Source organism: Rattus norvegicus, chromosome 8, assembly GCF_021556685.1.
Source record: "Rattus norvegicus strain SHRSP/BbbUtx chromosome 8, alternate assembly SHRSP_T2T, whole genome shotgun sequence".
NCBI classification, from domain to species: domain Eukaryota; kingdom Metazoa; phylum Chordata; class Mammalia; order Rodentia; family Muridae; genus Rattus; species Rattus norvegicus.
The window spans coordinates 72,417,501-72,440,188 of record NC_141541.1 but is presented as its reverse complement, the minus strand read 5'-3'; the positions used below and the strand labels follow the sequence as shown (position 1 = coordinate 72,440,188).

General features: G+C 43.9%; 1 protein-coding gene across 2 annotated transcripts in view; it reads left to right on the top strand.

Moving 5' to 3' along the window:
- Positions 1 to 22,688, top strand: part of Map2k1 (mitogen activated protein kinase kinase 1) — a 71,342-nt gene that overhangs the window by 29,073 nt on the left and 19,581 nt on the right. For both annotated transcript variants that reach the window (NM_031643.4, XM_087560265.1), the window contains 4 exon segments: positions 10,614 to 10,824; positions 12,547 to 12,693; positions 20,144 to 20,221; positions 21,487 to 21,538. In NM_031643.4, the coding sequence (NP_113831.1) occupies positions 10,614 to 10,824; positions 12,547 to 12,693; positions 20,144 to 20,221; positions 21,487 to 21,538 (488 nt within the window).

Sequence of the window (22,688 nt, the reverse complement as noted above, 5' to 3'; positions counted from 1 at the left end):
CTTTGTGCTTGCTAGGCAAGCACTCTACCACTGAGGTAAATCCCCAACCCCGATTCTCAAACTTCTTAATGCTGTGACTTTTTAATACAGTTCCTTGTGTTGGCCCAGCAACCATAAAATTATTTTCATTGTTACTTCATTAACATTGAAGTAATATTTTTTCTACTGTTGTGAGTTGTAAATATCTGTGTTTTCTCATGGTCTTAGGGGACCTCTGTGAAAGGGTTGTTTGACCCTAAAGGGATCTCTATTCACAGGTTGAGAACTGCTACCCTAAAGGCTTATATGAAGCCAGATTTGTTTTGTTTTTTTGAGACAAGATTCCTCTGTGTAACTTTGGCTGCCCTGGAAGCTCTGTAGACCAGGCTGTCCTTGAACTCTACATCTGCCTCCTAAGTGCTGAGACTGTAGGCATGCACCATCACCGCCCACCTACAGCCAGATCTTATGAAGACATTTTCTCAGTTGAAGTTACCTCTTCTCAGATGACTCTAGCTTGTGTCAAATGACAAAAAACTAGCCAGCACAAGAAGTCTGGGAGAACATATACTCAGCACTTAACTCGTTCTCTGAGGAAAGGCAACACATTACTTTATTCTGAACTGGTTGGAAGTTTTCATCATGAGCATCCATTATTTATATGCCTAGTAAAAGTCTAGAAGCATACAGTCTTACCTGCCCCCTTTCCTTACTGTGGTTATTTGTGTCCTTCATGGTATAACTCACCCTCACTCTTGACTCTGTATGCAGTTTTTTGGCCTCGTGTACATGCAGATGCCCAAGTCTGAACCTCTTTTTACTTTTATGTCCCTCAAGACTAACTTAGGAATGACCATTTCTGACCTTCACTTTCCTTCATCTTAGGTGAAGTTTGGGGTTTTGTCTCTATGCCCCCATAGGCCTCTACGCTCACCTAATGCATTTTAAGTCACCTTATGAGGTAGAGTTGTTGCTGGACTTGTTGGTATCTTTTCCTGTGTCTGGCTGACACCAAAATGCTTTCCCCTACCTGCTTGCTTACTACCTGCCATTTACCTGTTGTTTATCTCTTTCCATGTCCTGTCTCTTACACATCCATTACACACAAATGATTGTCTTGAGAGGACCAGATACCACATGGTCTTCCCCTGACCCTTGTCCTAGCTTTTACACATAAGTCCTGTCATGGATGCTCTGTAAGAAATTTGTATGGACCTTGCATGGCTGTAGGTGTAGCTGGATGTCACTAGAGGTCCATTTACGCTTCCTGCCCATATCTTCCTCTGCATGAGAGCAGTCTAGAAGTTTCCATTCTCACAGAAGTTTACTTCTGCTATGGGACTCTCTTTCTCTTTTATATGATTTTTCTGTTTGCTTTTGCTATACCTTGAAGCAGTATGGAATTTAATCTCCATGTTTGGTTTCCCTCCCAAACCAGAGTGAGACCAACATACGCACAAAGCTGCTTGTGTGCTAAAGGTCCAGGGTGGGAGGATGTTCTCTGCTGCAGCAATAGAGACACATTACAATCTAGGAGTCTTTGGACTTCAATGGCTTTGGCTTTCTGCTGTGGTCAATCCTTTTCTTCCTCTCTGGCTGCTTCTCAGCTTCTCCCCAGAAAAGATTTCCATTTCATTTTGTGAAATAGTTGTCTTCTCTAGCTTTACCTCTATGTGCTGCTAGACTGACTGCCTATTGCAAGGTCCAGGAGCTTGGAACTGCTTACTTCTGTTTTCTCCTCTGATAGGCAGGCTATGTTATTAGTGGGAGTGTTAGCATAGAGGCCACTTTTCCTACTTTCCCTGTGCTTTCAGGTGACAGAAGCGATCACTGCTAGTTGTTTTAAGTGTGTTAAAAGTTCTTATATGTCTTGAGTACCCATTTCACCTCTGAGCTATACTGGAGCTCAGCTAAATTGAGGCTTGTTTTTGGTTTTCTTTGCCAGTTTGATTTTTTTTTCTTTTTGCGGGGAGTGAGGAGTTGAGACAGGGTCTCTCTATATAGCTCTGGCTATCCCAGAAGTCACTGTTTAGACCAGATTGACCTCAAATTCAGAGATTGTCTGCTTCTGCCTCCCAGGTGCTGGGGTTTTTAAGGCATGTGCCACCATATCCAGTTTGCCAGTTTGCTTTTAATAACTAAGTTTTTCTGGGTCCCAAGTGTTACTTCTTCCAGGTCGACTTTACTCTGCTAGCCTGGCTGCTGTTAACTTGGGGGCCTGACATAGTTTTCTACCCATAGTTGAAGAAATCCAGTATCTAAGCAATCACATTTGGACTACTGGTCCTGATAGTGTGTGAGCTGGTTGAAACTGTTTGTCAGAGGTGATTTGTCCTTAGGAGTGAGACTTGTGACTCTTTCTGTGTGTTCTTTAGGCTAACAGAAGGGTCCCTAAGTGACAAACATGTGTAAGGGAGAATATAGGTAGAGAATTGGAAACTTCTCAAAGTGGACCATAGTTGGATATACATTTTAATCTTATTTAGTTTTGACTTTTAGTGTGTGTGTGTGTGTGTGTGTGTGTGTGTGTGTGTGTGTGTGTGTCTGTCTGTCTGTCCATCTGTCTTTCTTTGTGAGGGTATGCAGTGAGGCACAGGTATCCATAAAGGCTAGAAGAGGGCATCTGGGAACTGAACTCAGGTCCACAAGCAGAGCAGCAGGTGCTCTTAAATGCCGAGCCTTTAGTTCAGTTCTGTTTTTTGTTGGTTTGATTTTTTTTTTTTTTAAAAAGCTCAGGCTGGTCTTGAACTGTCTGTGAAGCCAAGGACAGCCTTTAACACTTGGTCCTCCTGTCTCAAGTACTTGACCCATTTTATTTTATATGGGTAAAACCTAAGACTTCATGCATGCTAAGCAAGCACTTTACCAACTCAGCCACATTCCATCCCTAGAGATACATTGTACCTGATGTGCTTCTTGTCTCTTCAGTCTATTTCTGAGCTCTGGTGTATTAGACCTTTCTCCTTTGTAACTTGACTGCCTGCTATTGTATTATGCAGTCTAGGATTGTGGTTCATTGTATTTTTACCTTCTCCATCATCCAACAGCTGTGTGGGCCAGGAGTGGTGGTATCAGCTTGTGTATGCAGTAGGTGGTTCCATCACTCCAGGGTGTGTGTGTGTGTGTGTGTGTGTGTGTGTGTGTGTGTGTGTGTGTTATTGTGACTGTCTGAAAGAACATTGTGGGAAGGTAATTTGTATGATTGTAGAATCCTGCTGGATTCCCAGGGGAAGTTTTTATCATCCTTGTTTAGGAAAATAGGAATATGACTCTTTGTTACTTCTTTTTAATTAAATCTGTTTCCTTGGCTTTTGTAAAGATTTGTTTATTGGTTTGGAAGTTACCTGATTGACAAGGAAAATAAACATTTGTTCTAACTCTGATATTTTTTCTTTAAGTTTTTCAAGAAAGGTTTCTTTGTATAGCCCTGGCTATCCTTGAATTGCTTTGTAGTCCAGGCTGATGTTGAACTTGCAGAGATTCACCTGCCTCTGCCTGCCAAGTACTGTGGGGGGAAATACATATGTGTGTGTGTGTGTGTGTGTGTGTGTGTGTGTGTGTGTGTGTGTGTGTGTGTGTGTATTTCACATTTTTTCCTTTTATAAACACGGTCTCACTTTGTAGCCCTGGTTGGCCTGCTTTGTAGACTAGCTGACCTTAAATTCACAGAGCTTCTGCTTGCTAAGTGCTAGGATAAAGGCACATGCCACCTTGCCCATTGATTATCTTAATCTATTTGTCGTCATTGTCTGCAGAATAACTTATGTAGTGACTCCTTTCGATCCCCCTCCCAGACTTGTACTCTGTAGCCTAGGCTAGCCTGTTATTCTTGACAGTTCTTGACCTTTGCTTTATAGGATTATAGTATGAGGAACCTGAGTTCCCATTCCTTTTGTTATTTATTTATCTTCTTAGTCCAATTCCTTAGTTCAACTCAAATCTCTGATCTCTACAAAACTAGTAGATCTTGATTATTTAAAAAAAAAAACACTCTCTGACCTAGGCCTCCTGAGCATTAGGGTAAACCTAGGCGTGCATATAGTGCACATGCAGACATCCAGGCAAAACATTCATACATTACAAAACAAAATACTTAAATTTAAAAAACCCTTTGGGGGCTGGAGAGATGGCTCAGTGGTTAAGAGCACTAACTCCTCTTCCAGAGGTCCTGAGTTCAATTCCCAGCAACCACATGGTGGCTCACAACCATCTGTAATGAGATCTGATGCCCTCTTCTGGTGTGTCTGAAGACAGTGACAGTGTACTTACATATAATAAATAAATCTTTAAAAAAAAAAAAAACCCTTTGGGGCAGGCATGAAAAGTCAAAAAAGGACTTACATGGCTGTGAGATTAACTCCAGGCCTCTGTAAGAACAGAGAGGGCTTATAACTGGTGAGCTACCTCTCCAGCATTCTTGAAAAAGCTTTCAATGCATGAGTAAAAAGGTATATTATCTAAATCAGTTACACATTTCTCTTAGGTAATTATGTGTTGTATAAACCTAGAGGAATTTTAATTTTATGCCCCCCGCCAAACTGGTTTCATTAATCCTCTTTCCTCCTAGTACTTACTCAGATGTGTTCATCTCCCTCAGACCATCACTCCCAGCTCCTTTTCTGCCTTAACCACACTCTTTGTCCTACTGACTTGCAGTCCCCAGGCATCAGTGGGATGCCTTTTCCACTATGACTGTTCATTTTCTTTGTTTTTTTCTTCCTTACTCTCACTGGAAGTCTTCAGCCCCTCCCCCTTAAGACCCTTGGCCTTATTCGAACATTCTTTGCTTGCTGTCATTGACACACTTGGAACTCAGAAATAGGCAAGTAGTGTTCCCTTCCCTATTTTCTTGCTCTCCATATGGGTATGGAGACTGAGAACTGGAGAGGTAACTTGCCCATGATCTTAAGATAGTAGTGGAGGTTGTAGAAGCGGTCTTTCTAGCATTTCTGCTTGCCAAATACCATGAGCTGGGGGAACTTAACAGCTCCCTGGGTTCTCTAGAGAGATGTCCCCAGTGTGGAACTTCTTATCTCCTTTCCAGCACAGTGGTTGGTCGTTTCCTTCTGCCCACTCTTTAGTGTACTCTCTTAGCAAACACAGAGCCTGCCACCTATAAATCTGGCTGTGCTGGCATGTACCTATGGTTTGTGTCTGGAGGCTTGAGGACCACACACAGTTATTTTGTCTAGGGAATGTCTAACTCCACATCCTATAATTCGTTGACCAGATTCTAAGTTCAGTAACTATCAGAGGCAAGTTTGAGAGGTCTTGAAAGTTGTGTATGTGACATGGTCATGCTTGTCTGTAATTCCAGAATTAGGGAGGTGTAGGTTGGAAGATTAGGAATTCAAGGCCAGCCTTGGCCACCACATAAGGAGTTCAGGGCCAACCTGAGCTACCTGAGATTCTGTCTGAAAAAAAAAAAATACTCAAAATAACCTGACTGTAGTGGCACCTGCCTTTGACTCCAGCAGTGGAATGAGTTTCAGGACAGCCTGGTCTAATGAGTCCAGGAGTTATAGGGCAGCTAGGGCTACAAGTGAGACCCTGTCTTGGGTGGGTGAGGGCTTTAAAAAGAAGAAAAGAGTTTTGGGAGCTGGGAGACCTACCACCTTGTCCTCTCTAAGCCTCAGTTTCCTGTTCTGTAAAATGAGGATTGAATCCATTTGATGCTTTAAGGTCTTTCTTTTACTGGTTAGTTTAAACTGTTAAACGACAATCGAAAGATCCCAATGTGACAATGTAATTATATTTAGGCTTAGCAGGTATGGAGGGAGAGGGAAGAGCCAGCTGCTCTTACCCAGAGGATCATTCATTCATTGCATTTCTGATGTTTCCAGACTCCCAGTGACAAACCCTTGTTTTTCTGTGCATTGCCATTTCAAGCCCATAATCTTCTGTATCTCCACGACCTTGTGTTTACTGTTAGACAGCCATGGTGCAGAATTCACATTTCACTGTGCTGTTTTTGCTCTTGAGTGAGTTTGAGTGGATCACAGCTGGTCTCTGGAGAGAAAGAGGACTCTGTGTGTGTGTGTGTGTGTGTGTGTGTGTGTGTGTGTGTGTGTGTGAGTGTGAGAGAGAGAGAGAGAGAGAGAGAGAGAGAGAGAGAGAGAGAGCGCGAGCGCAAGAGAGAAAGAAACTGAGACAGACTGTTGGACTCTAGTTTTGTTTTTCAATTTCCATTGTCATTTTTGCTGATTTTAGATAAAAATAATGGTTCCAAAGGAGGCAGGTTCTTGTTCTCTGAGCTTTGTGGATTTGTGGTATGGGTCAGCAGTGAGGACCTCTCTTCTCATTTCCTTTGCTTGAAGCATATCACCTTGAGAAGGAAGAAGAAAGCTTGTGGCTGGTTTCCCTGTGCAAGACGAAGTGACCCTTAATACCTAACTACATCTTATTGATTGGTTTCTTTCTAGTGAGCAGTAGAAGCTGAACTGCCAGGTTCTTCACCTCAGGTCTACAGCCTTTCATTCTTGGGAAAGACTTAACAGTGTTGAAAGTGCTTTAAGAATTCCTGAAGTGGGGGCTGGGGATTTAGCTCAGTGGTAGAGCGCTTACCTAGGAAGCGCAAGGCCCTGGGTTCGGTCCCCAGCTCTGAAAAAAAGAACCAAAAAAAAAAAAAAAAAAAAAAAAAGAGTTCCTGAAGTGAAGGCAGGACACAGGCCTTGCTGTTGGCTGCCTTGGCGTCTCCTCCTGCTCCCACGCTCCTGCATTGATTGCCTTACCATTATTTAGAAGTGGGTTAGAATTTCAGGACTTCTCATGGGCTTGCTGTTTGACCCTGCCTTGGTGACGTTAACATGAACTACTACAATGTATAGAAGAGAAATCTGAGACCTGACAAGGATTGGTGGTTTCTCCAGAGTCCCACTTGTTAATCAAGTGCTAGTGGGTCATTAAGTTAACAACACTTACTTACCCACCTCCAGGGACCTCCAGTGTGCCTGACCATCAAAGCACACAGCCCATTTTGGTCTAGTGCGGGTCTAGGACTTTGGAAAGCACAGATCAGCAGTCATTTCCTTAGCTGGTGAGGATGGGATTAGACCCTGGGCATGGAAATAAGAAAGGAGAGAAGGAAGGAACCCATGGACCTGGTTTCTTCTGGAAAATGCTAAGTTAACTTGTGCCTACTCTACTCCCTTCCATCTTTTCTTTCCCCAGTGGAAATCACTCTGTAGACCAGGCTGGCCTTGAACTCAGAGAGCCACCTGCTTCTCCTTCCCGAGTGCTGGGATTAAAAGTGTGTACCACCTCAGCTACTATCTCCTCCTCCCTTTTAAATCCATTCTGGGAGTAGAACTCTGGTCTCCATCTTGTGTGCCAAGTGCTTTTACTCACTGAGCCATCTCTCTGGCCCTCTTCTTTTTCTGATAGAGTGTCACGGCCTGAGACTTGTGGCAATACTCTTGTCTCCTGAGTGCTAGGATTATAGGCATCTGCCATCACAGTTGTTGTTTGTTTCTATAGAGCTAGGCAAGTACTGAGTCAGCATCCTCTTTCTCACCTTGGGGAGCAAGTTTTTACTGGCATGCACTAGCAGAGCTGCTCATCTTCTGTGATAGATAGGTTGTTGCACATGCAGGGCTGATGACTTGTATCTGAGACACAATTGCCTCCTTTGAAATATGGAACTTTGGAGAATACATTATGTTAAGGTTTCAGTCTTGACTTTGCTGCTCACTTACAGCTGTGTGGCCTTAGCCCATTTACTCCACCTGTCCATTCTTTGCCCTAGTGGTCTGTTGGGTCAGTTCCAGTGGTAAGGGTGTTGTTGGCAGATGACACCATAGATGTAAAGTACATAGCACAGTGCTAGGAAAAGAGTGTGTTTTCTCCTAGCCATTCTCCTCCCATGCTAGGAAAAGAGTGTGTTTTCTCCTAGCCAGTCTGACCTGGATCTCAGGATCCTCCTGTCTCATACTGAGATATAGTAAGTATCTTTTATCCTGCCAAATTTATGTGGTGATCAAACTCATGGCCTTGTGTGTGTTAGGGCATCACTACTAGCTGAGCTACATCCTTATTCCTAGTGTATTTTTGACAGCAGCTTTTGGATTCTGAATTTACATATCTCCCTAAGGCTTCCCAGCAACTGTAATGTCACTGAAGTTTGGGGGAAGGTTTCTGTCTGTCGGCATTTGTCATGTGGTGAAGAGACTTGAGAAGGAGGAAACCAGAGGACATGTGCATCCCTAACCTGCTACAGTCTTACATGTCAGGGTCTCATAACCAAGGAACTAGAACACTGTGAAACTTAACAAAATATTTTAGCAGAATAAGAATATTGACCTCTCCTCATCTACCTTAACAAAAGACTGTTGGGTGGCTTAAGTGGAAATGTATTTTATTATACTTGTTGAGCTGGATGTTCAAGATTAGGGTGACAACATAGTACAGTTCTGGGGAAGGCCCTTCCTGGTTTGACAACGGCTGCCTTCTCTTTGTGTGCTTGTGTGGTCTTTCACTGTGTGTACCAGGTCCAAGAGGGCTACTAAGCCTATTTGAATAGTATCCAACCCTTTAGTCTTAATTCCTTGTCCCATACAAATCCATGTGTGACTATGGACGGGTGTGCGCAGTTTAGACATGGTACCATCCTTTCCCCAGAGTTACTCAGTGAGGCGTGCCAGTGACATCATCTTGTGGCTTCTCCTGTCCTGTGTTGGACCAGTCTGTATGCCGAAGCCATGAGGTCGCTGTCTCTTTCTTCTTGGCCTTTGGAGAGGATGCCAAAGAAGAATAGAGGATTGTGTTTCTACCTTGACTGGCATATCTGGGGACACCAGCACTCTGATGTGTAATAAGTCCTGTTTTGTCACTTGTTTAGTCTGGAGAGAGAGTCATATGACACACAGTGGGTGTTCTTTCTACCAGGTCACAGGGTTAACCAGCAGGCTTCACTGAGCCTTCTTCAGTGCTCTGTGTGAAACACTGAGATCTGTGGCGTGCCATATACCCTGCTGGTGACTGCTCCTTCCATGCTCACTGGAAGGAGGCTACTGGGGTAGCTGGTGCCCAAGCTCGGTTTTTGCAGTTTTTAGTATGGGAGCTCAGTTGTTTACATCAGATAGACTGATGAAATGTAGCTGTAAATGAAGTGCTTTTCTGTTTGTCTTTCTTTAAAGACTAGGTAAAAGCTGATGAAATACTTCGTAAGGCCAAGTTGCTGTCACATGATCGGAGCAGTAAGACTGAGGGAATGAGGAAGTTTTGAATTTGTAGACTGGACATGGGTCTGCATTTTCATTTTATCTCATGGAATTAGGACTTGGAAATCATAGATGATATTTGGTATTCTAGTTCATATAAGAACTTCTTTAATCTCAGCTCTCTGGAGGCAGAAGCAGGTAGATCTCTGAGTTCATGGCTAGCCTGGTCTACATAGCAATTTCCAGCATAACTGAGACAATAGAGACCCTGTTTGTTTGTTTTTTTTTTTTTGTTTTGTTTTTTGTTTGTTTGTTTGTTTTAAAGATCCTGAAATGGATCCTTACTCAGAGACCCTTCCTTTGCATTAAAGAACGAGTTGGGGCAGAGTAAATGGCTCAGTTGGGAACAGCATTTACCACATAAACCTGAGGACTGAGCTTGGGTCCCCAAGAAACACATAAAACTGAATTCATTAGCACATGTCTGTGGTCCCAGGGCTTCTGCAGTGCAGTCAGGAGGGGGAAGCAGGAGGAGCTCTGGAAGTGTGTGGACCAGCTAGTCTGTCCTGTGCAGCTAGGCCAATACTTGAGGTTGTCTTCTGACCTCCTCCACAGAGGTCATTGACTCATACAGACATACACACATGAAAAATGAGTGAAAGAATGCAGACCTGTGAACTGTGCAGAAGTAAAAATTTAGGTGTATATTTTATGGATTGTGGTCTAACTTTTTGATTGTCCTGCTTCCTAGACCCTATCCTAGAACAGAAGGTTTCTACTGCTGTGCTTCAATTAAAAGTGGGTGTGGTTACAGTGAGAGGGTTTAGTGAACTTTATTTTGTGTATTGTGTAAATTTAATTAAAACTTGTTGTTTTGTTTTTGAGGTGGGTCTTGCTATGTAGCCTAAGCTAGCCTAAAGCTCACAGTCATCCTGCTTCAGCTTCCTGAGTGCTGAGAAGATAGGTGGTCACCACACCTGTCTCTAGTGAGGCTTTCAAACATTACCTGTGTTTCTGTGTCTGTGTTTGAGTGTGTGTGCATGAGTGTGTGTGCATGAGGCCTAAGGCATCGGATGCTTTGGAGCTGCAGTTACAGGTGGTTGTAAGCAGCCTGACATGGGTACTGGGAGCATCCACGTTCTCTAGAAGAGCAGCAAGTGCTCTTAATGTCAGAACTAGTTTAGGTGACTTGTTTTTGTGTTTACTAGATTCCTTGGTTCCTCTTGTAGACCTTTAATATATTGAAAGGAATCCAGAGCCCTCATTTTTCAAATGAGAAAGCCGCATTGTGAGAAATAAAGCAGGTTGATAGTGAAGCCCTAGGGATGGCTGAAATGGGCAGAGCCCTGCTGAGTAGAACTCTTCCCATTAATACCTTTCTCGGGTCCCTTGTGGACTTGGCCCCAGAGGGGAAGGCTGCAGGCAGCGTGTCTCTCTGTGTTCCCTGGTCTGTGCTCACCTCAGTCCTCTGGGCAGGACCAACCTGGAGGCCTTGCAGAAGAAGCTGGAGGAGCTGGAGCTGGACGAGCAGCAGCGGAAGCGCCTTGAGGCCTTTCTGACCCAGAAGCAGAAGGTGGGAGAGTTGAAGGATGATGACTTTGAGAAGATCAGTGAACTGGGGGCTGGCAATGGTGGAGTGGTGTTCAAGGTCTCCCACAAGCCATCTGGCCTGGTTATGGCTAGGAAGGTGAGTTTACCTGGGCAAACAGCTAATTGTCAATTGGGAGTCTGAATGGGTGAAAGAAAGGGGGCTTTTACTTAGTACTTTTTTGTGCAGTTATATCGTAAACTTGCTGTCTGTCAGACTGTAGGAAATAAATATTAAGGTCTGTTAGTGTGGTAATCAGCATCTTTAGTCTGGGGAATAACAATGGTGACCCTTCTTCAGCTTGCCCTGCTATAGGAAGGACACTACATACGTACGTTTGTCAAGCACACCCAGTTCTAGTGATTGATGCTCAGGCCAAAGCTGAGTCTCATGGCTTCAGTCTTGACCCAATCCCTTTCCTGTTCACCATTGATTGTCTCTTATAACGCAGCTGCCCTGTGTAGAGAGGCTACGTTCTTCATGCTTTTCAGCTCCTCAGGTTCTTTCTTCACCCCATGTTTGTATTGTGCTATTCCTTCTAGCTTTCCCAATAGCATCCATTTTGGGGACTCCTTATTTCCTGTCAGCTGTTCCAAGTCATCAGTTGCCATATGCCATACTTACTGTCTATGGCTTGACCTCAATTAAATAACATTAAATGTGTCTGTCACTTGTCTCCTGGCTAGAACAAGGGGCAGTATTGAAACACATTAGGCAACAGCTGGCATTTTGGCTAAATCAATCCTATCAGGTTCCCGAAGTCAAGGAGGAACCCATGGGGTGATTAGAGTTACCCTACCTCAGTTCTGCATGCCTTTGTACAACACAGCCTAACTGAACTGTGTCTGGAAGGCTGCATTTCCCTCATTTCTAGAAACTTAGCTTTAAAAATGATCTGTTTGGGGTAGGGAAGATGGCTTTAGTGGGTAAAAGTTTATAAATATGCTGTACTAGTATGAGTACTCGAGTTCAGATCATCAGATCCTACATAATAGCTTGATTTGTAGTATGAGTATCTGGGATCCCAGAATTTCCATAGTGTGATAGGAACCTGTGGCCCAACTAGCCTGGCATATACCACAGGAAACCAGAGTCCTCGGGCTGGAGAGATGGATCAATGGTTAAAAGCAGTTACTGCTCTTGCTGAGGATCTGGGTTGGTTCTAGCACCTACATGGCTGCTTAAAACCATCTGTAACTCCAGTTCTAGGGGACCCTACACACATATGTTGCACATATATATACTCAGGGATACACACACACACACACACACACACACACACACACACACAAACATGAAAACACAAATAAAATCAAAGCAGAGACCCAGTCTAACAGGTAGAAGGTGAGGACAAACACCTGAGGTTGTCATCTGACCTCCACATGTGTACCATTACATGAGAGTACCTATAGACACACACATGCTTACACATACATACATATACTTTACACACCCACACAAGGGTAAATTAATAATAACTTTTAAAATGTCTTATTTTTCCAAGTACAGTGGTTCATGGCTATAGTAAGTGTTTGAAAGAGCGATGCAATAAGATTGTGAATTCCCCTTTTCAGCTACAGAGTGAGCTAACCTGGGCAATATGGTGAGTTCCTTTTTCAGAATAATAAAGAGAGCTGGAATGTAGCTTAGTGGTAGAGTACTGGTATAGCATGTGCAAGGTTCTGTGTTTGATCATCAGTACCTTAAAAGCAAAGCCAAAAAGCTGTTTCTCTTCTTAGCTTTAGGAACTTAAATCATTGAAGAAAGACTTTCTTCTTTACTCCACTTCTTAAAAGCTTTCCCCTCGCGTCTCTCCTGCAGCTAATTCACCTGGAGATCAAACCCGCAATCCGGAACCAGATCATCCGGGAGCTGCAGGTGCTGCATGAGTGCAACTCCCCGTACATAGTGGGCTTCTACGGGGCCTTCTACAGTGACGGCGAGATCAGCATCTGCATGGAGCACATGGTAAGCAGCCATCTGTCAGCTTGGTGGTACTGGCTGTGAACAGGCTGGCCCTGGCCTCACTGTTGGTTTGGGTGGTGACCAGTTCCTCCCTGCCTTCCCATTCCACACCCCAGAAGCCTGGGAGACCCAGGGGCCTGACTGTGGAGTCTGATATAGTCACAGGATGACAACCCTGCTTTCTAGGTTCCTGCTTCTCTTCAGAGAGAGAGGTGCTAGATACCAGGGATTCTCCCAGAGAGAGGTGTTAGATACCAGGGATTCTCCGTGGGCTTTTCTCGAGTATATTTCCTAGTTTTCTCCTATTTTGATGGCCATAAGATTTTGATGGGGTTCAAATCTGATTAATACTGTTTAAGTCCACTCTGTGTCTCTGCCTTCAGAAGGTTTATAATATACTTTAAGGGTAGCCTTAGGGTTTTTTTGGGGGCGGAAAAGAGTACCCCCCCTTCCACACACCCCCATCCCCACCCCACTTCACACACACACACACACACACACACACACACACACACACACACACACACACACACACCCCTGCCATACACTAGTAAACGGTAGGAACAAGTCAGTGAGTGGTGTTTATGGGCCAGTTACATGTGTGGGAGCTAGTCTGCAGGCCCTTCCTTTTCTTCCCAGCTGTGGTGATCATAACAACAACATAAAAATATTCATACGCATTGGGCATATAGTATATCAAGTATCATGCTAAACAAATTAATATTTTATTACATTCTCATAGTCTTCTTTAACAAGACATTACATTTATTTAGTGTGTACATGTGTGCATGCACACATGGAATGCATATGCATATGGAGGTTTACTTGTGGGAGTTGGTTTTTTTCTCTACCATTTGGTCCTAGGAATCGAACTCAGGTTGTGAAGTTTTGTTTTGTTTTTTTCTTTTTTTTTTTTTTCGGAGCTGGGGACCGAACCCAGGGCCTTGCGCTTGCCTAAGCGCTCTACCACTGAGCTAAATCCCCAACCCTGTTGTGAAGTTTTTTTTTTGTTTTTTTGTTTTTTTTTTGATTCTTTTTTTCGGAGCTGGGAATTGAACCCAGGGCCTTGCGCTTCCTAGGCAAGCGCTCTACCACTGAGCTAAATCCCCAACCCCTGTTGTGAAGTTTTAAGGCCACCACCTTTACTCACTAAGCCATCTCACTAGCCCCACAACCCAATTGTCATCTTACATAGTTAGGAAATTAATGTACAAAGGAACTTGATCTCTTACTTTGCACTTAGCATGCAAAGTCCTGTTTAGTCCAGTGCCTGTGTTTGATTGAATCCACTGCATAGAGATAAGGGGCCGGGCCTTTCTATCCTTTAAGCTTAGGATTGCTAGCTTTGTAGCTGATAGAATGGCGTAGGAGCTTTGGGAATCAGTTGTTTATTTAGATCTTTTTCCTTATATAAATATAAGTGAAGATATTGTTATGTGTGCAACTATGTTGTGTCCCTGTAAGTCCTCCCGACCCCCATCTGCCTCTTTACTGTGCTGGGGATTGAATCCAGGACCTTGTGTATAGTAGGTAAATGCTTCACTCCTGAGCTATCTCCCAGTTCCACCACTGTCCTGATACCCTGGTACACACAGGCCAATCTGATGGAGGTATTTTCTAATTAATGTTCCCTCTTCGAAAATGACTCTAGCTTGTGTCAACCTGACATAAAACTAGTCATTGCACTATTTTATTGTGACCTTGAGTAGACTCCCTGATCTCTTTGATTCTCAGTTTCCTCATTTGGGCCATGATTCTATCTGTTCTGTTGTTGTGCAGGTTAGAATGTCTGCCAGTGTGCCCTTCAATTCAGAGTATGAGTTCTACAAGTGCTAGTTTCTGCCTTATTCCCATGAGACTGGCAGTTCAGAGTCAGGGAGTCAACAAACTTGATGCCTCTTGTGCTTTCAGCCTGCCACAATGGCTGTGTCTCCTGTTCCCATTTCCTTTGACCTCTAGACCTTGACTGACTTTATGAATGGTGCCTGGTCTGAATGGGTACCCCCTCCTCCACCTAAGGAGTCTATGCTGGTCATCCCTGCCCCTCACCCTAACACACACACCATCCTTTTGAATATTTATTTGTTTTTATGATCAGAAAGGGCCATATGTACTGTTACAGTCATCAGTCATGGTACCATTTAGAGCTTGGTTCCTGGAACCAATTTCTGCATGTCTAAAGGTTATAAGAAGGCTCTTGTTCCTTTTTACTCCAACAAAAGTGCAGCCATGCCTCTGGGAAGCTCGGGAAATCTTCTGGGCTGGCTGCAGCCCCTGACCTGAGGTGCAAATTCCTATTTTAGTTTTAGCTCCTGCCCCTTAGGACTTTTTAGATAGGGTCTCATTACACAGTCCTCACTGGCTTGGAAGTTATGTAAACAAGACTGGCCTTTAATTCAGAGATCTACCTGACTCTGCCTTCTAATTGCTGGGATTAAAGGCCATGCCCCAAGCTTGGCAGGACTATTATCCTACTTTTCCACCCCTCTCCTGCCCAGGTCTCTGTGTAGCCTTGGGTGGCTTGTAACTTACCATGTAAACCAGGCTGGCTTTGAACTTATGTTTTTCCTGCCTCTGCCTATTGCTTACTGGGATGTGTGCCACTGTGCCTGACACCTTTGGGCCTTTGGGTTTCTTGTACTCTTTGTTGGTGTTTTTCTCCCCTTCTTAGTTCTAGTTCAAAAGGAGTTTTGATGCAACTAGAAAGGGAAGAAGAGAAGTTGAGTCAGTGCTGATAAGCCAGAAACAGGAAGGCCAGACTAGCCTTCTGTCCACTTAGGTCTTGCTAAAGTAATAGAAGGTGGCAGCATAACCAGTTATGATAACAACTAATTTTCAACTCTATTACCATTTGCCAAGTCCTTTTCACATTATGTAAACTACTAATCGTGTAACCTCATCTCATGAGATGGATTGTCAGCCTCTCAGCTGTCAGGTTGAGATAATTAAGTCCTGGGAGATTTCATAATTGGCATAAATCATATAGCCAATGGTTGCCATAATCTAAACAGGTCTGCTTCCTTTGGTTTCATACTCTCCCCTCTTTGTGCAGGTGCTATACTTGTGGAATTCTGCTACTCAACAGAGAAATGACTGCATGAGTTCTCTAGGGCCCTTCTCTGAGCTTACATCGTTTCCATGGTTTGGGGCACTTGTAGCCACTCACGATTTATATTAGTTAATCAACATGGGTCCAGCTTCATAAACACTTTTAGTGCTTCTTTTTTTTTTTTTTTTTTTCCTTCTTCTTTTTCTTTTTTTCGGAGCTGGGGACCGAACCCAGGGCCTTGCACTTGCTAGGCAAGCGCTCTACCACTGAGCTAAATCCCCAACCCCCTTTTAGTGCTTATTATGTGCAAGGTGTCACATGAATTGCCCTGAGAACTGGGATGATAGAGCTCTGCCCAGGCTGATGCTGTGCTCTACATGATCAGTTTAGCTGTCAGAGCTGCTGAGCACCATGTATGCCATCTCAAGCCCACTCTGCTGAAGCATCATCACAAGTTCTGTCCCTAGTTACCTGCTAGTTCCATGTACCCAAATGTCTACCCATAATATGGGAGCCAAGAGGTTGTGTGTGGGTCTGTGGGGCTGCACTCCTGGAGACTTGCCTCAGGGGCTAAGGTTGGGCCTCAGACATTGTTAATGGGCCTAAAGGGCCTTGGTCAGTACTGGGGTTTGGAGGGAGCGAGCTAAGCCTTGGAAGCAGCAACAAGGCCTTCACTTCAGTTGCTCTAATAAAGAACAGTATCTTTTCCTTTTTTCATTTTATTTTCTTAGTTTTTTTCTCTTTGTAACTTAGTATTTTGCCTATACTGAGTACCACTGAGCTGGGTACCCCCAGCACTGGACCAGTGTTTTTATACTAGAGAAGAACTCAGAGTGTCCGGAGGGGCTAGACAGGACTCTGTAGCAAGTAGCTGTTGCTGGAAGTCCATGCAGCCATAAGATCCACAAGAGGTCTTCTTTCCCAGCCCTGGACCCTCAGGAATCCTTCCTTGGTCTCTGACAGGCCCTCCTATATCAGAGCCCCTTCCTGCAAAAACTGCCTGCCACTTGACACATGTGTGTAATCATGTGAAGAACTCTGCTCTGTGGTTATATCCCAACTTCTAAAGGGTTTGATTGGTCCCCACTGCCACAATCTGTTTGACATTCTATGTCATTAACATGCAATTCCAGCAGGTGATTAGATTCCAAGTATATAGAAAGCTTGAAGGGATTTTTTTTTCTTTTCTTTTTTTCAGAGCTGGGGACCGAACCCAGGGCCTTGCGCTTCCTAGGCAAGCGCTCTACCACTGAGCTAAATCCCCTACCCCGCTTGAAGGGATTTTACACTGTACAGTAACCATTACCTCACTGTACAGTAACCATTACCTCACTGTACAGTAACCATTACCTCACTGTACAGTAACCATTACCTCAGCTCTGCAGCTAGCGTCTTACCACGTTTGCTTCATCACCACTGTCCATCTCTCTGCTGCTCTGTTTTTCAGATACATTTTAAAATTAGCTTGTATTATCAGCATGCACTGCCCATTTTGCGAAGCACTCAGCCAGGGATTCTACTCCCCTAGAAATAAGTTTGAATTTTGAGAGCCAAGGAAAAAGGTTGCTCCCTCAACAGAACAGAATGCTTTTGTCTGCAGAGGGGAGGGTTCTGTTCAGTTGGTATCTGAGCAACCTGGGAGAAGGAAGGGAGTTGGGTGGTGGTTTTGAGGCAGGAGTAAAAGCTTTGAGCTATTATTTTCATAAAGCATTTGTCTCTTCTATAGAAAACCGTCACAAAGTACCATTGACTTAGTTAATAATTGGCTTCTAAAATAAGCAGCCTGTCAGAAGTGGTAGTCAGTGATCGAAAGTTCTTGGCAACAGTGAGGCAGAGTTAGAGTGCTGCAGGGCTGGTTGCAGGGGGCTGGGTATCCTGATTAGCTGGTGCTCCTGGTATCCTGTGAGCTCATTGTTCTCCCTCTAGGCTTGTCACTGGAGGGGAAAGGGAAGGGATCATTGTGACTTCTTTTTAATAGCTTTTCTTTATTTTTTAACTAGGGGAGTATGCACTGTACACTCAGAGTGCTCGCGCTCTCCATCTCTGTCTCTTCTCTGTCTCTTTTCCCCTCCTTCCCTTCCTCTCTCTCAGCTGATGTTCTCATCTTATAACACCAGGAGCAGATTGCTTCACTTCTGCCTGTATCAAGTGTCAGTTTTCTAGATAGGAACTGGACCACTGCTGGCCATTTCTAAAGGAGTCTGATTAGCCCTCCATGTCTTCATGAAGCCATGGTAAAATAAAAATACCTTCCGTACCAACCCTGTGGGAAGGTCGTGTGTTGTTAGCTGGGTTGTTCTCTGTTAATGTCATTTGAAAGGTAGTTCTATTTATTGCCTAAATGGAGGAAGAAACAGGAGAACCACCTGGTTAGCTTTCTACCCTATTTGAACCAAGTTTCACAGAGCAGCTTTGTTACCTTGTTTTGTATGGTCCCTTTTTAACTAGGTGAAGCCATTCAAAACTAAGGAGCTGAAGCCATAATCAGTTAGAGGCAAATTAGAAGTAGCTTGTCAGTTTTCTGTGTTTTTCTGGTTGGCGAAGGAAATTGAGAGGTGCATGGCTTTTGTAGGAGCCTGCTGACTTGGGGTTGGGTTCCTGGGGTAAGGTATTGTCCTGATTTAGCCCAAAGGGGCCTGTGGCACTGAAGGTAGCCAAATCACAGGACCAGTTTGGTGGCATGAGCTCAGCATGGTCACAGCCTGAAGGTTCTTGGAAAGTAAGTGTATATGTAAAGGGTATTCTCCCTCTAACTCGGTGCTTCCACTGGCTGGAGCCTCTGCCATAGTGAAGTTCTGTTGAGTGTGTGTGTGTGAGTGTGTGCGCGCTCTGAATCAGGAGCTAGGCTGGTAGCCAGCAAGCCCCAATGGTCCTCCTGTCTCTGCTCTGAACAGTGTGGGGTTACAATGTGCACATGGCCATGCCTGGCTTTTTATATGCACGCTGGGGATTTGAACTCGGGTCCTCATATTTGCATACCCCACACTCTTACTCACTGAGAAGTCTGGCCTTGACCACAACTGGCCATTTCTAGCCACGTCTGTCCCTGTGATTGCACAGTATCCCAGTAGTGTGAAGCTGTTTAGTGTCTTTGCTGAAATACTCTGTGCATTTCTTTCCTTGCTCCTTCCTTTGCTTGGTATAGAAACCCGACTCTTGAGTATGATTTCAGTGAAAACATTGTCTTCTGAGTAAGAACTGACTTCTCCCTTTTTCAGTGTGTCTAGTTTTTGTCTTACACAGTTCTGGATTTATTAGTTAAAAATTTTAAGATAGAAGCTAGCTCTTTTTATATCTTTACCCCTTTTTATTTACCATAGACTATGACATTTTGTAGGATTTGTAGAATGAATGATTGCCTCCTGTGACATTTCTCTATTGATTTTTGTTGATTGATTTGTTAGGGGAATACCAGATGTCAGTCAACTGAAATGATAGTGCTAAAGCAACCAACAGTGGTGGCTGGAGATGTGTGTGGTTCAACCATTTAGAGCATTTGCTGCTCTTGCAGAGGACCCAGGTTTGGTTCCCAGTACTCAAATGGTGGCTTAGGCCATTGCTATCTCCATTTTCAAGAGACCAAGTGCTCTCTTTTGGGCTTGGAGGACACTTACTCATTTTCACTTTACCTGGATGCAAATGCGTGCATCACAGCCGCACCTGGTGCCCTCAGAGGCCAGAAGAAGATGACATTGGATTCAGATGACTGTGAGCTGCCACGTGGGAACAAGAGCTTTGAAATGTTGAGCCATCTCTCCCATGACCCCATTTAAATTATAAAAGTGTGTGTGTGTGTGTGTGTGTGTGTGTGTGTGTGTGTATGTGTGTGTGTGTGTGTACACGTGGAGGACAAATGACAGCTTTTGTGAATTCTGGGCACTGAACTCAGGTTGTCAGGTTTGTGTGACCAGCACTTTTACCCACTGGGCCATGGTGCTGGCCCCAAATAGCTAACTACTGTATCAAGTTTTTACTATATTTTAAATGTCCTGAGTGCTTCATGTATATTAGTTTGTTTACTCCTTAACAGCCCATGATTGTAGTAGTACCCTTATAATTAATTATTCACAGCATTTTGCAAGTTGCTGAACCTGTTTAGAGTCCGCTAGATAGTAAGGGGCAGAACTAGTATTTAAGCTTTCGTTAGGTTGACTATAGAGCCTGCACAGCGGACACTATCTTACGCTGTCAGTAAAGCAAGGCTCTTTTCACGACTACTCTAGAGAAGTCATTTGTTTAAAGAAGCTCACAGGATTTTGTTTGGTCGTTTAAAGCCCACGTGGATGAAACTGAAGGATAATAGTTTGTTAAGCAGATGTGTCGCATGCAGACTTACTTTCTTTTGGATTTTAATAGTTGAGATGATAGAATCGTCACTCTCTGGTTTGATGTTCTTGTTCTTAGGATGGTGGGTCCTTGGATCAAGTGCTGAAGAAAGCTGGAAGAATTCCTGAGCAAATTTTAGGAAAAGTCAGCATCGCTGTGAGTATGCAGTAGAGTCTCTTTTCTAGAGTAACAAGTTTTAGGAAAAGTCAGCATTGCTGTGAGTATGCAGTAGTTTTCCTTCCAGAGTGATGAATTGAGAGAAAATAGGTACGAGAGGAAGGTAAGTCAATGAAGAAGTTTATTTCAAAAATAATGTTTTCTTACTAGGAAATTTCCCATGGCAGATGCCCCTGAGCTTATCTTTCGGCCCTGCTGCTCTCCTAGTGCTGAGATGACAGACATGCACATCCACACCCAGTTCTATGCTCTGCTGGGGATCGATACAGGTCTCACTCATTCGTGCAAGGCAAGCACTTTACCCACTGGGCTAAATCCCTAGCTAGGACTTCATGTTAAAACCTGTGTCTAGAAAACAGGGCAAGGTATCTATCTCTGTTAGTAGCAAAACAGGTCTTTAAAATTGGTGGCTCAGAAAAGAGTCTTTCATAGGGTGTTTTGAAAACTTACATTGGCCACCCTTAGCTTAGCTAACAGTAATGCCTTATAGAACATGTGATGTGGATGTTTAATAGGGCAGATGTGTTTTTTTTTTTTTTTTTTTTATTTTTTATTTTATTAACTTGAGTATTTCTTATATACATTTCAAGTGTTATTCCCTTTCCCGGTTTCCGGGCAAACATCCCCCTCCCCCCTCCCCTTCCTTATGGGTGTTCCCCTCCCAACCCTCCCCCCATTGCCGCCCTCCCCCCATAGTCTAGTTCACTGGGGGTTCAGTCTTAGCAGGACCCAGGGCTTCCCCTTCCACTGGTGATCTTACTAGGATATTCATTGCTACCTATGGGGTCAGAGTCCAGGGTCAGTCCATGTATAGTCTTTAGGTAGTGGCTTAGTCCCTGGAAGCTCTGGTTGCTTGACATTGTTGTACTTTTGGGGTCTCGAGCCCCTTCAAGCTCTTCCAGTTCTTTCTCTGATTCCTTCAACGGGGGACCTATTCTCAGTTCAGTGGTTTGCTGCTGGCATTCGCCTCTGTATTTGCTGTATTCTGGCTGTGTCTCTCAGGAGCGATCTACATCCGGCTCCTGTTGGTCTGCACTTCTTTGCTTTATCCATCTTGTCTAATTGGGTGGCTGTATATGTATGGGCCACATGTGGGGCAGGCTCTGAATGGGTGTTCCTTCAGTCTCTGTTTTAATCTTTAGGGCAGATGTGTTTGTTGTCAGTGGAAATGTGTAAGAAGAGCTGTTGTTTTTCTAAGCCAGTTCCATTTCCATTTCCCTTCTTTTTACCTTCCTTTCCTCCAGGTGATAAAAGGCCTGACATATCTACGAGAGAAGCACAAGATTATGCACAGAGGTGAGAAAGGATTGCCAGATGTTTCATTCTGAATACAGCTGAAATCTGAAGGTTTTTATGCTTTTAAAAATGTGTTTAGTTTTGTTTTGGAATGAAAGCCCTTTATTAGACTGGGCATAGGAGTGCATGCCTTTGTTCTAGCACTTGGGAGGTGAGGCAGGTATATCTCTGTGTATTTGAGGCAGCCAGAGCTATATAGAATGATCCTGTATAAAGCATTATATTACTAACTCGTCCTTTTTTGTGAGACAAGGGTCTTATTACGTAACCCTGGCTAACCTGGAACTAACTGTAGACCAGCTTGACCCGAGAACTCAGATCTGCCTCCTAAATGCTGGGATTAAAGGCCTGCACATCATGTACACTTACTGATGGATTCTTTGTTTCATTTGTTTTAAAAGAATGGGTTATTTATTTATTTATTTATTTATTTAATTTTATGTATGTGGGTACCCGCATAGCTGTCTTCAGACACACCAGAAAATAGCATCAGAACGCATTACAAATGACTGTGAGCCACCCTGTGGTTGCTGGGAATTGAACTCAGGACCTCTGGACGAGTAGTCGGTGATCTTAACCACTGAGCCATCTCTCTAGCCTTGTTTGTTTTTTGAGACAGGGTTTCTCTGTGCAGCCCTGGCTGCCCTAAAACTCCTCTTTTTGTAAGGCTTTCTTTTCAGGCAGAGTCTCTTTAGTGAGGGCAGTTTGGACCTTACCAACCACTTACACAGCAGGTTCTGGATATACTCAATCCCAGGCAAAGCTTCACCTACTCTGCCCTGTCCACACCAGTGCTTGGCCCTTTGATGGGCTTTTAATTAGGTCTGCTGAGGCTTCTGCTCTCACCTGGACCAGTGTTTGTGCCAGGGCATTAAAGTGCTGTGCTTGGCCACCCTAGATTGCATGCTCACTATTGGTCACATAGATTGATACCCAAGCAAAACTATTTGGTATTTCAGGAGGAGAAGATTGTAGTAATGAGGGAATTTGTTAATAAGTGTTGAAGAGGGGTTGGGGATTTAGCTCAGTGGTAGAGTGCTTGCCTAGCAAGCGCAAGGCCCTGGGTTCGGTCCCCAGCTCCGAAAAAAAGAAAAAAAAGAAAAAAAAAAAGAATAAGTGTTGAAGAAAAGAAATGGATGTTGAAAGCAAG